Source organism: Xiphophorus hellerii, chromosome 12 (assembly GCF_003331165.1).
Source record: "Xiphophorus hellerii strain 12219 chromosome 12, Xiphophorus_hellerii-4.1, whole genome shotgun sequence".
Lineage (NCBI taxonomy): Eukaryota > Metazoa > Chordata > Actinopteri > Cyprinodontiformes > Poeciliidae > Xiphophorus > Xiphophorus hellerii.
Window position 1 is genome coordinate 12786939 of NC_045683.1, and position 14193 is coordinate 12801131.

At 40.7% G+C, this 14193-nt stretch overlaps 1 protein-coding gene across 1 annotated transcript in view; it reads left to right on the top strand.

Annotated features, from left to right (window-relative positions):
- ptch1 (patched 1) overlaps window positions 1-14193 on the top strand; it is a 72386-nt gene that overhangs the window by 39312 nt on the left and 18881 nt on the right. The window contains exons 9-16 of the mRNA XM_032578758.1: window positions 803-934; window positions 1053-1208; window positions 2135-2233; window positions 3166-3291; window positions 7211-7329; window positions 7863-8514; window positions 9743-10052; window positions 11450-11592. Of these exons, the coding sequence (XP_032434649.1) occupies window positions 803-934; window positions 1053-1208; window positions 2135-2233; window positions 3166-3291; window positions 7211-7329; window positions 7863-8514; window positions 9743-10052; window positions 11450-11592 (1737 nt within the window). The remainder of the gene's footprint in view (window positions 1-802; window positions 935-1052; window positions 1209-2134; window positions 2234-3165; window positions 3292-7210; window positions 7330-7862; window positions 8515-9742; window positions 10053-11449; window positions 11593-14193) is intronic.

Here is a 14193-nt window from a genome sequence, read left to right on the forward strand (position 1 = left end):
CAGCCAGCATTGCTCCCCACTGAGCTGTAACTAGAATTTGAGGTTGAAGCTATTTGTCTGTCTGTGATAGTAAAACACAGAGAGAAGGGATCATGGTGCTGTCTGCACAGACTCCTGCAGTGGTTCGCAAAAGTATTTACAAATGTTGAACTTTTAAACATTTACTATGGTACAACCGCAGACCTCAAAGTATTTTATTAGAATTTAGTATGAAAAATAAATGAGAAAGTGCTGTATTATCATAAAGAAAACGTAAAAGGATGAACAGTTTTTCTTTTTTCCTTTTGTTTTTATTGAGACGTTATTTTTTAGAGCTACTTTTACTACAAATTCAGTCTTTTGGGTGAGTGACTACCAGCTTGGCACATCTTGAGTCAACATTTTTCTTTGCAAAGTAGCACAATTTAAGTCTGATTGAATGGAGAGCATCTGTTAACTAGGGCTGCACAATATATAAAATATAGTTTTTTGTTATTGCTATATCCCTGCACCGAATATACATATTTCCAAGAAAAGCTTGGACTAGGCTAAGTATTAGCTACATATTAAATACACTGAATTTATGCCAGTAATACATGTGGCTATACTTGTTTAATGTAGCATAGAATGGTATAGTTTTCTTCCAAAAGTTATGTCTTGCATTCAGGCCAAAAATTTAAACGTGAGCAACCAAAGGCCTTTTTTTCACATTTGCTGCATTGCATTTTCATGGAAAACTGCCTGTTTAATTTTATTGCCTGAGCTCTTTTATGTCTGCATTAATTTCTGCCTGAATCACTCTCGTTCATCTATTTCTCTTTAGGCAGTGCTGCATAGTGTGGCAACAAATTCTTCCCAAAAGGTCTTGTCCTTTACCACCACCACTCTGGAGGATATTCTCAAGTCTTTTTCTGATATCAGTGTTATCCGGGTAGCCAGTGGATACCTGCTGATGGTGAGAGCCCATTCATAACTAGAAGCAAATCCTTTACTAAAATAAATAAATAAAAAATAAATAGATATAAAATAAAAGCATGGAGAATGTGACTGATTGTTTTCCCGTCTGTGCTCAGCTGGCATATGCGTGTCTGACCATGCTGCGGTGGGACTGTGCCAAGTCCCAGGGTGCCGTGGGGCTGGCTGGAGTCCTTCTGGTGACGCTGTCTGTGGCGGCCGGTCTGGGCCTCTGTTCTCTCCTGGGAATCTCCTTCAATGCTGCCACCACGCAGGTACCTCACGCACATGATGGCAGGCAGCTTCCTGTCATCCATCAGTTAGTTGGGTCAAGGTTTTATTAATGGGAAAAAAGCAGAAAGAGGACCTGGTTCAATCCTTGTTACCGTGAAAGAAAAGGGAAAACCTGTAAGCCTGCAAACACCAATAAATTGGTCTTCCAAATGCACAAGCAGAAAGTCAGTTATTAGTTATATAGGGTATTAAAAACAGCAAAGTCATTGACCATCACTAATTCCTGATCTCAGTCCCATTAAACTGTGGGCACACCTGAAAAGGTGCATGTGAGCAAGGTGCCCTACAAACCCAAAAAATAAAGTAATAAACCAATAAGTAAAGCTTGTGAAAGGATGCCAAAAACTGATTGCTGATTGCGGGACGAACTCCTACTTCTGTTGCCACCATCGTCCTGTTATGCCTTTTGTGTTCAATTCAGTTAAATTCAATTCAATTCTATTCAATACAATTCAATTCAATACATCTCCAATTCACAATAAATACTCTAACAAGGCACTTAAACAAGTGCAGTTCATACCCAGAAATATATAAGTGAACCAAATAATCCAACTCAAGCATATTTGCATTCAACTATGTGTATTCTAATTTGATCCTAGTTATACTATTATTGCGTTAAATTCCCTTAATAATACCAACTGGTGAAAGGTATCTAATTCTAAAGAATGACGGTGGATTGCTGGAGTTGTTCATTTTGCAGCAATCCCTCCCGAGCAATCGTATTCTGACAGCTTTTTCAAGTAACTGAATAAATGTTTACTAGATTTAGTATTTCTAACAGGTAAAATAAAATCTGGTTTAAATCTCAAATCTTTAAAGGCTAGCTTCTCAATATCATCACCTGTCTTGTAACATCAAAGCTGAAATAGATTCTCAGCAGTTCATATTTGTTGGTTGCCATTTGCAGGTTCTTCCCTTCCTGGCTCTGGGAGTTGGAGTGGATGATGTCTTCCTCCTCGCCCATGCCTTCAGTGAGACCGGACAGAACAAGAGGATACCGTTTGAGGTGAGGCAAACATCCACAGTTACGCTGGTCCAGCTCCTTTCATGTCTTATCTTCACTGCGGAGGAATGTGTGAAAGCCTGTCTGTGCCTGTGAAGTAACATCGCACAGCTCATGTGCCACATACTTAGCCCACTTATCTAAGCAATGCTCCGTATTAGAAGAAGGATTTTTCTCACTGCTTGTCAAGCAATCTCTACTCTTTTTTTGATGTCTGTGTTCCTTTGCCACAATTTAAGCTCTTGTGTTATCATTTTAGTGTAAGCATACACAAATTGTGTGTTTTTCTTTCCATACGAAAAGTACTTTGTATGCATATAATGATTTCAAACGCAGATTGTAACATGCAGTGTATATCTCTTCATCTTCACATGGGACGTAATTGTTTGGATTTTGAACAGTTCATCTCCAGACATGTATTTGCTTGTTTTTGTTTTCCACTGCTTTCCTCCCCTTCCAGCTCTCCACTCCCTCATCCCCCCTCTAGCTTCCTTTGTGTGACTGAGATGAAAACTAAACAGAGCTGAACTTGATCTCTGCTGTCTGATACACATAAACACACACACACACAAGGACGGACACGCCTGCAGATGCTCCATGTGTGGTCCCGCACGTCCCCATATCATCACACGGTTACAGAAACAAAACATACAGGGCTGTTTGAATGTGTATTACTCTTTGTTTTGTGTGTGTTTTCTGCGAGAAGTGAAAATTTCTGCTTTTCCTTTTGCACCTTAAAGTGAGGCAGACAGCCCCGGGAGAGTTTTCCTAAGCACTTCAAGGCTTCAAAAAGCTTCCCAATCACTTTCAGTCATGCTGGTTTTAAAATAATTGTTCATAATCCGCTGCATTACACATCTGCTTCTGGCTGAGAACTGATCAGAAGTTTAATAGCTTTTCCCCCCCATTTGCTTTGCTCTTTCTGTCTCCGTCAGGACCGCACTGGGGAGTGTCTGAAGAGGACTGGGGCCAGCGTGGCTCTCACCTCCATCAGCAACGTCACAGCCTTCTTCATGGCAGCCCTCATCCCCATCCCAGCACTTCGAGCTTTTTCTTTGCAGGTATGCTCAAAGCCTCAAGTGTGAAAATCTGTGTGTGAGATCTCTGCAACCAAAATTCATGCTACAGTAGTCATTGCCTCCAGATTGTCGCTTTATTGATTTCATTCATCAAACTGAAGGCAGTTATGTATTTTCCACTTAAATCCACCCGCTCTTCTCCCTCCTTTCTTTCTCTGTCAAGCGGTGGTCCCGGTCTCTGTCCAGATTGCGGCCGAGGTCCGTGTAACTGAATCTGATTGCATGTGCGAATGGGTGTTCTTGGATCGCCTTGTGTTGGTTTTCTGTGTGCGAGAGCTGAGCAGAGGCTCGTATTGTCTGTGTGGGAGGTTTGAAAAGCAACAGACTGTCTGGTGTACGTGTGTGGGTGTGTGTGTGTGTGTGTGTGTTCCCACACTAACACTGAGAGAACCAGAGGGGAGCTCTGACTTCTCTAACATCTGTCAGTAATTATAGACGTCACCAGAGCGGTGTCTGACAAAATGCCTCCAATAATCACAGACTTGTGAATGCTCCCAGTCATGGTTATACAAAGGGAAAAAGAGATGAAACTATTGATGATTGCATTTTGAAAGGTATAATCTTCCCAGTAGTAGAGTAAGAGTAATTGAAACATGTTTTAAAAACAGGTAGCAGCTTGTTGTTTGGTCAGTAGTATAATACTGGCTACGAGCCAGTAGTGTCAATGTGATAGGTCTATTATGAATTGTTACTTTGCAAAAACTAGGACTTTTATTAACTTTTGGCATAAAAATATTTTACTCTTTTCATTTTTGTTGCAACCAGATCTTGTTGCACAAAATCGTCCTATTGGACATTGTGGCAATATTTCTGATCAAGGTGAAAAATCGCAATGTACTATCTAGTTGCAGTTACAATAACTTTGTTTTGCAAAATGAGTAAGAAAAATAGTTCCACCATTTCAAATCATTTTTAATCAAAGGACTTTGGCAGAATAAAGAAACATACACAATACAAAGACTTTCTAACCTGAAGAAATATGTGCCTGTACAAGACATCTGTCTTATGACGCTAAAGTTGCCTTCTGTTCTGCCTGTTGTTTTGCCTTTCTTTTCATTCAAATGGATGAAATAGCGCAAGTTTACTGTAAAGTGGTCAGATTTCCTATTATCTGCTGAAAGCTTTGCTCTCTTTCAGCCTGAATAAATTGCATACATATTGTAGAAAATAACAAATAGTTTCTAAGATCTTTGACTTCTCTTGAAGCACCTTGTCAACCTGTACAGATTTACCAAAACACAAGACGTTGGTTTTGGGGTGAGGCCTTGTAAGGAGAACCAGAACCTGCTCGGGATGTCTGGGTTTTCAGAGGAGTTTAGCTTTATTGTTAAATTTAATTTAGGTGGAGCTTGCATTCAAAACAAAAAATGGAATTGTGCAGTTGGAAATCCTTTAAAAACTTAGTAGAAATCCAACAAGATTCATTTTTGCTTTGTTTGTTTTACATAGAAAAAAACCATTTATGTCCTTTGACTACAATGTAACATTCAAACTAAAATTCTTTTTGAGACAGAGGAAGGAAAAAAATACATATGTGCTCAATTATTCCCAGTTACGTAAGTGACAGATTTTACTGCCGAAGTTGACCAAAGTGATCGTCTTTCTCAGCTCTCCTCCTCTCGGGCTCAAACTCCGTTTCTCACACACGTATGCACTCAGCCAAGTGAGGTAAGATGTCGCCACGTTGAGTACGATATTAGCATGTGTGGATAGATGGCTTTAGTACAGCAGGTCTGTCAAACATGATCCATTTACCCCGTGGGTCTAATCCATGCCGCCTCATTTTGTACGCTTATGTACCACACACACATTCGCATGCCATGCATACTTTATACTTGTGGTTTTGTGTATAGTAGAGCACAAACTCATTGAAAGAATATGAAAGTTCTTGCTTTTTACTGGCAAAGATGTGTTTTTTTCTTTACCCGTGCCTCTTTATCAGCATTAAATGCTTCCTGTGGTTGATTGATTTATCATCTATCCCCTTCTTACTTCACTTCCTCCCTTCAGGATCGAATAAAATACACACAAAAACTATGACATGGTTTCACTCCCATTGACCCAGTAAGAAAGTGTGTTTTAATGTGTGTGTCTGGTTGGTGTTAAGGTGTGGTTTAAGTGGGAGGCTGTACAGTTTCGCTGCTCAAGATACGTGTGTGTTTATGTGCATTTTTGTGTGAGTGTTGTCTGTGCAGCCGCAGTGCCTGCTCATCACTTCAGAGCCTGCGGGCCTCTGGCTTCTTGGGTGGTCTGGCACACACATGCGATTGTGTGCGTGCGTGCGCATGTGGGTGTGTGTGTGTGTAGTGGTCTGGCAACTACGCAATATCCAGATTGTGTTCTGGGCAGGGACCCAACCCCCAGCCTCTGCTCCAGTGCACCACCTTCAAATACTTAACCACAACATTGTACTGGCTTCTTTTACACATACACACATGCCTTACCTTTTTTCCCCCTTTTTGTTTCTCCCTGCACAGTCTCTGTTTCAGTCTTGAAAGAGACTAAAAATGTGTTGAAAGGCAGTTTTTTCCTTTTACGTTTGCAAATTTTATTTTTATCTGTTTGAAAGCCACGCCGGTCTTCTTTCTTTTCCTGGCCATTCATCTTCATAGTTGTTTTTACAGTTTTGGACTTCATGTCTTGGATTGTAAAAGTTAGATTCTTTGGAAGAAATACTTAGTGTTTTGCTAAAGTATTCACATCCCTTTTTCACATTTTATCTTGTTAAAGCCACAGATCTCTATGTACTTCACAAAAATTTGACATGATAGACCAACATAAAGTTTGCCATAATTGTCAAGAAGAAAGAATATAAATAAAACTTACAACCATTGACGCAAACTTTTAAGCATTCTAGAACTTTGACATGGCTATTTTAACATAAATAAACTTTATTCTACACCATTCTAGTGTAGCTCTGGTTGTATATTTAGTATCGTCTTGCTGAAAGGTGATCCTTGGTTGCAGTATCAAATCTCTTACAGCCTCTAACAGGTTTTCTTACAATGTTTCCTTGCATGTAACTCACTATCATTTCCTGAACTCAAACTTGGATATGTATTAACTACATCATTGCAAAGATAAAATAAAAACCATAGGTATTTGTCGATTTCTATTATTGTTCTGAACATAAGCGCATATTTATAGTATTTGGAAAATCATGTTTCGTGTTTGAGGAGTCCTTTAATCCTTGGTTATGCTATAAAATGCCACTATGTGCCTGGAAAAAGCACAACATTGCTCCGTTAATCTTAATCAATTTTATAATTAATGTATAAAATTGTATGTTCCCAGCTCTCTCTATAAGCTTTTAATAGCTTCTTCAGAGATCTGATTCACTCAATGCTATCTTTCAGTTATGATTTGTGTTAAGTGTGGTAAGACAATGTGTTTGTAAGTTGATTATGGAACTTGTTAAATTGAGTGAATAAACTAAGGTTGCAAAGTGTTTTGCGTGTTGAATATCAGGTTACCTGACATAAAGATAATTGTCAGATGCTCATGTGACAAAACCAAGCCACTATATTTCATGATGTTGGCAGAGGAAGATCTACAATGCCAAAAGGATTTTACCTCAGAACTAACAAGAATACAGTGATAGAGGCAGACTGAACGGTTAGCAGTAGATTAGAAAATATCTACTTCAGTCTTGAAACTCTTGAGGACTGACTTTGAAATCCACTTGTGAGTATCTCTGATTCATAAAGGGCTTCTGAAGGCATTTGATCCCCCTTTATTTTTATTTAGCAGTTCTAGAGTAAATAAGCGCAAATACAAGTGTTTAAAGGTTTACAGGATAAGAATACTTTTTCAAACGCATGTATTTTTGCACTTGATTGTGTGTCTCTGTTACTCTACCAGCTCTTTGGGAATAAAATTGCTCCCTCTCTGTGTCTTGCAGGCTGCGGTGGTAGTTGTGTTTAACTTCGCCATGGTGCTGCTCATTTTTCCTGCCATCCTCAGCATGGATCTCTACAGACGAGAAGAAAGGCGCTTTGACATCTTCTGCTGCTTCTACAGGTGAAATCAGTTTTTTCATTTCTGAGTGATTGCTTTCGTATTATTTCCTTTCATGATTTTTTTTCTCTGTGCTTTTATCTTCTTATAAATAGCTTCAGGACAACATTATCTCCCAATTATCATATAATAATCCTTCTGAAGCAGAACCTAATTAGAGCCAAAGTTGTCTGTGTCTGTCTGGCTGCTCAGTTGTTTCGCTGTGTGTTTATCTGTCACTGTCTTTATTAGACTCTACCGGTCTTCCTGCCAGCCTGGGCATGCTTGTTGGCGCGGCGTTTGTGCAGATGTGTACTTGTGCTATTAAATTCCATTGTTACCACTATATTTCATGATGTTGGCAAAGGAAGATCCAAAATGCCAAAAGGCTGAACAATATTTCTAACAGATGTAATGCTGTGCTCTATTTTACAAAATTGAAGGTTCTAGCAGTGTGTTTCATTTGCCCATGAAGTTCTTTATATATATATATATATATATATATCTCACAGCTGTTCATGGCTTTGTTTTTTCTGCTTCTCTGTCTACCTCCACAGCCCATGTGCCAATCGAGTGATTCAAATCGAGCCTCAGGCGTACTTGGACGGAGCAGATGCGGGACACTACAGCCCTCCGCCGTCGTATCGCACGTCTCCTCCTTCCTATCACACGCCTCCACCGAGCTACAGCAGCCACAGCTTCGCCCAGCAAACCCAGATCACCATGCAGTCCACAGTGCAGCTCAGGACAGAATACGACCCCCGCACGCAGGCCTTCTACACCACGGCCGAGCCCCGGTCGCAGATCTCGGTGCAGCCGATCAACCCGGTTCAGACGAGGGGCAACCACAGCGGTGACTACTACAACAACAACAACAACAACGTCAGCAGAAGCAGCATGAACAGCCGAGGCAGCAACCTCGGCAACAACCACGGTGGGAGCAGAGGTAATGGGGGCTCCTCAGGCTCTGCGGCCTTCGCTCATCACTGCCCAGCGCCCACATCCGGCGCCTGCACCGTTCCTCAGGGTGACTCAGCCTCTACGACCAGCCATAGCCCAGAGAACAACAGCTCCACGCGGGACCTGCTGTCTCAGATCGGAGAGGCCTCAATGGGTCTGCACTGCCTCGAGCCCTCCTGCTCCCGCTGGACCTTGGCCTCTTTTGCTGAGAAGCACTATGCGCCGTTCCTTCTGCGACCCACCACCAAGGTCAGTTTAGCTCCTTAATACGTATGTTTTTTAGAAAATGAAAATACAGAGAGAATTAATGTGTCTGTGTGGGACAGTGGTGTGGTTTTTATTTTGTTTATTTTGTTTTTTTTCACTGAGTCACTGGGGCGCTAATTTGAATGGGAGGGTTAATCAGAGTGAATTGAGCAGGACGAAATCTGGGGTGGAGGTTGTGGTCATGTCCTTTGTGAGTCATACACACTCAGCACACTCTGACCTCAGTCTGGGTGGCCACTCTTCTCAGCTAAAGTACATCTTGTGGCCTTTACTTGATGAAGTGTTTCACAACATACCATGAACTGCAGAAGTATCCACGCACACATTACGGAGGGATTTTATGTGATTGACCAACAAAAATTATTATGTCTACGTGAAGAAGAAGTAAACAGATATATATTTTTCCAAGTGTTTAACAAATAAAAATCCCAAAATTGTGACATGTGTTTGTGTTCAGTCCGTACATCAATTACAACCTGTTCTTTGCAAAACAATTCAAGCTGAGCCAATGGGTCTCAGAGGTGATGTGAACACTGGCTTTCACTTCTTGGCACAGATTTTCAATTAGCTTTTGGGCTGGAGTTTGTTTGGATCTTTCTTTGACTCTGAAAAGCTTCCCTGATGATGATGCTGCCACCACCATGTTCACAGTTATGATGTTGTTCAGTGTTAGGTTTCTGCCACATATGTATGTAGACCAATAGAACCTTCCTCCAAATGTTTCTGTATGTTCCCTACAGAGTTTTTTTTTTTCTTTAAACATTACTCTGCTATGCCATGGCCTGTCAGCTGTGTTTGTTGATCTTTACAATGCTTTATGACATTACGCTCTAGTGGACTGGTTAACTTTTGAAGGTGCTTTATCAGAGTAAAGGGGGCTGAATACAGATGTGCTGAATATAATTTTTAAAACAAATGTGGGAACCAAGCATCTTTTTAGTTCTTCTGAATTATTTTGCACTGATCTATTGTGTAGTGTATCTGTAAAATACTTTGAAGGATGTGGTTCTAACATGGCAGAATGTGGATAGTTTTACAAAGAACTATATTTTGGCTTGCTATGACCAAACGTTGTTGATTAAAACACGGGTTTTTAGATACTTCTAAGATCAAGCATCAACCTTTCATATTTCTACTCCTCTTTGGCTCGTAAGACTCAAGATGCAGCCATTTGATCAATCCATCCTTGTGTCCATCCCTCTGATTCCAGGTGGTCGTGATTATGCTATTCCTGGGCCTGCTGGGAATCAGTCTATATGGGACCACCCAGGTGCGTGACGGCCTGGAGCTGACGGACATAGTGCCCAGAGAGACCAGCGAGTACGACTTCATCGGCGCTCAGTTCAAGTTCTTCTCATTCTACAACATGTACGTGGTGACGCAGCGGGCCAAGTACGCCCAGAGCCAACCGCTCTTGCACCAGCTCCACCAGAGGTTCCACACCGTTCGCTATGTGTTGAAGGAGGACAACGGCCAGCTTCCCCGCATGTGGCTCCACTTCTTCAGGGACTGGCTGCAAGGTGAAATTAAGTCTGGTTTCTAATCAGGACTCCGGCCAGATGTTAAGCCGACTGCTCTCTGTGTCAGTTTCAGTTAACTCAAAATGTGATTCCAACTGCCGTGTTACTGACACTTTTATTCATTTCGTGAGAATAGCAGAGGAATGGCAGTGATTTAGTTTCTTGTGAAAAAGTTTTGAGATCATCATTTTATTCTTTGTTTGACATGAATCCACAGCAAACAAGACGTTAGGCTAGGGTTCAAAAGCAGGAAGCATTTTAAACTTTACACCGATAGGGGCTGATTAAAATCCCATAAGGGAGGCTGATGGAGAAGATGTTAAAGACAATATTTTTATTCTGGGCTTTAAGAATTGAAAAGCAGAAGATTTAGCATCAACCTGAAAAGTTGATGTTAAAAGTTAAAAGTGAAATCAAGGTTCCTGAGAAATTATAAAAAGGTTTAAATGTGAGTTTATTTTTCAGGTTTCCAAACCTTATTCTTTATATCCTTGTCTGTTAGTCGGGTCCATTCACTCTGTTTTGCTTAGTTTGTTGTTTTTTCGTTTTCTATACTTGAATTCAGGTTGGTGTAGAAGAATCTCCCATAAATTCAATATAAACTTTTTGCTTTTATACCAATTCTTTATCAATTTGTTAAAAAAAGACAAACAACCCTAGAAAGGTGGGGCTTAAATTGTATGGAAATATAGAATGAAAAATAAGAACAGCAATAAGAACCCTAGTTCTTATGCAATATAGTTCATATATTTACATGACTTTTAATTTGGAGTCGATGCAGCATTGGCACGAGAAATACACGAGCATGTAATCTTATAAAAAAAGATACGCAGTGGCATCTTGTGGGAGTCTGTATATGAATCGGCTGAAGAACCACACAGAGTGTGTGTGGGGGGTGCTGAGAAAGGGAGAGCCGTGTCTGATATTCCTCTCCGCAATGGTGGGACAAATTGGAGCCAGACAGGCCAAGGAAAGAGACCCAAAACAACATCTCCCACAGACGGACCACAGCATGGGCCTTGAGGGGGAAGAGTAGACAGGAGGGGAGTGATACACATATGGATTAGGGGAGAAGTATAGAAAAGGAGGCATATGTTACTGATATATCCCCTAACGATCACCATGAATTAAAGCCAGCAAATTTCAGGCTTTTGAAGTCTTGCTTTGTGGTAGAAAATGGAGTTATATGAAATCAATGACGCTTGTTATGGAGGTTAAGGTTAACTTGTAGAGTTGTGTCATGTTCTGTTTTACCGCGTCGGGTTATTACGTCTTCCGTTTTCCTGTGAACTTGTGCTTTGTAATTGTCATATAGAGGAAGACTGAAGATAGCAGAGCATGTAACCTTTTAAACATCCTAATCTAACCAATCTGTCTCGACTTGGTTTCCCTGACAGGACTCCAGCAGGCATTTGACAAAGACTGGGAGGCCGGCCACATCACCGTCAACAGCTACAAGAATGGTTCTGATGATGGCGTCCTGGCTTACAAACTGTTGGTGCAGACGGGACGCAGGGACAAACCCATCAACTTCAGCCAGGTATGTGGGGGATTTAAACCTTTCCTGTTCAGTCACTTGACCAAGCAAGAAACAATTGCGCCATGGGGCGCAATGTCAATATTCTCTGCAAAAATGGGATTATCCTACTCAATAGGAACTCCTTTATTTTTATTAACTTACCTGATCAAATAAATTCACTCCTGAATGAAATTGTCATTTATTGAGATGAACCTGTAATCATTTGGATGGCCTCTAAGCTCCTTTCATGCTAACAACAGATATACAAAGGAGTGATACAAAAGCTTACGGAGAGCAATGGGACCAGATTACTGGGAGTCGATTATCTCTTGTGGACTACTGTATCCTGCAGCTATGAAAATAAAATAAGATTTTTTTGGAGTATGCAAACTTCAAGTTTAGATTCAGCAGATCTTGTTGAGCTGAGTCTCTAACCTAAATATCAGTTTATTATATGATCTATGTAAATAGTTTCCAAAGAGACTCAACTCACTGTTTGTCCATTTATTTGCTGAAACATTGGTTTCAGAAAATAAATGAAAAATAACTCTGCATTTGAATCATTTCTCAGTTCCTGCATGTGTGAGATCAGTGAACAGTGAGTCGCTCCCCCCTTGTGTGTTATTAGCTCCCTCTGTTTTCAAAGCTTAGCACACCAGTTGGACAGAGAGGCTGCGTTCTGCTGTCTGGTGGTCTGAGTTTAGCACCCACTGCATTTCATTATTAGTGCTGGCAGAGCAACGATAAGGCCATTACTCTGTTTTTGAGAGGTCCTGCTTACGCAGCACTTGGTTGAGATCTACACCTCACCTTGACTCGAAAGCTGTTAGAAAAGTATGAAACAAACGATGTTATCATTCGACAATTTCCAGTTCAGTTGTGGAAGTAGCCTTGTCTCCAGTCTGGCATTGTGAGAGATGTTGTTATCTAACTAGGACTCAAGTCAACCCAGTGAGTAGCTTGGATCTCAGATGGAGGTCTAGAAAGGAAATTTGCGAAAGATCAAATCAAGTCTCGTTTATGTCAACAGAAAGATACCAATGCGTTGATAATGAGAGAGAGTGTGGGAGAAAAATGGGAGGAAATAAGGGGAAAGATTGAGTTTTTGGAGCTGAGGAAATTTGCACAGCTTTAACAAGACAACAGAGGGTTGTATGTGTTTTTAATTTAAAGTTTTTTTTAACCACTTTATGAAAACAAGAGATGTAGATTCATTGCTGCGTTCTTTGGCAAGAAGAGTGAAAACAGAGATAAGAACCTGAAGAAATATAAAAACAAAATTCTTGGCCAGGACTCCTGTGAACCTCAGACACAAAACAATCCATTTTCTTTTCAACACTGAGCTCATTTATGTCGAGTCTAATATACACGGCAGCATCCTGTGTAAAAATACAGCAATCAGAATTATGTGGCAACTTTCGCATCTATGAATTTTTGAAAAGAATGTTAACAATAATGATTTTTTTTTATACTATTAACTGGACTCAACAAAATTCATAACATCTTTTCTGACAGGCAGTAGGACTGGAGAGAGTAGTACTGTAAGTGTTAAAAATGTTTCATCGTATATTAGTGACTATTTTTGCTAACTGTAAAGCAGCTGTCTCCGATGTGCGTTGCCTATAAAGAAATAGTGATGTCAGTACCCTTACCTTAATTCAGGATTTTCCAACAGAGTGCAAATATTTCCACATCCAGCATTTCCTATGCCAGAAGAGGGCCCCCAGGAGGACAAATAAGAGAGCATCTTCCTGTTATCTGCTGATAGTCATGTTCTCTCTTGCTCTTTTACAGCCAGAATGGACCGCTGTCTTTTCTCAGCATGTTGTAGAAAATATAGTTTCCTTTTAAGTCACTTCTTGAATTCTTGTGGTTCCTCTGCTTTTATTTGAATAAAGTACTTCTATATTTCTAAACTCCTTACTCATGTTCAGTAACATCGTCCACTCTAAAGAGCGTTGCTTTGAGAATGATCTTGTAGTGTTTAGATTACGGTGGATTTACTTCTTCTAGCTCACAGAAAGCAAAAGCAGCTCTGGTTAGCAACCTTGTGACATCACTTCCTCTGCCTGTGAGGGAATTGTACTTGTTCTGAGTTGCGAGGGGCCGCCGGCAGAGTTGCCTGTACTTCCCGTGACAGCTTGAAGACATGCAATTGTTGCCTATTCCGCTGTTAAATTCAATCCAGATCCACTGGATTTCAGCTCTCACTCCTGCTCCGTCTCTGAGGATTACCTTCACAAACCTCTGCCCTCTGTGCTACTTTCCAGTGTACTCCTTCTTTGAGATGGGATGAAACACTTGTTTATTTGGGCCAGCACTGTGTTATCATATTGCAGTAGTTTTTTTCCTGTGTCTAAAACAGAGGAGCAGATCTTCACCAACTATTTCATTTTTATTTGTCACTTTACAGTCCTATGCAGAAGAACTTTTATCTCTGCCCTCCAATTTATCTTTTTTCTTGGTGATTATTCAGTCCTGGTGTGCTTGGTTTGAAAGCAATGTGACAGAAAGGAGACATTTCGCGGAGTGAATCCAGACGAGGGAGAGCACGCAGACAAAGGAGGAGGTGAAAAGACTGAAAGTCTGAAGAAAAGACAAGGCTGACACTATCAAGAGCTC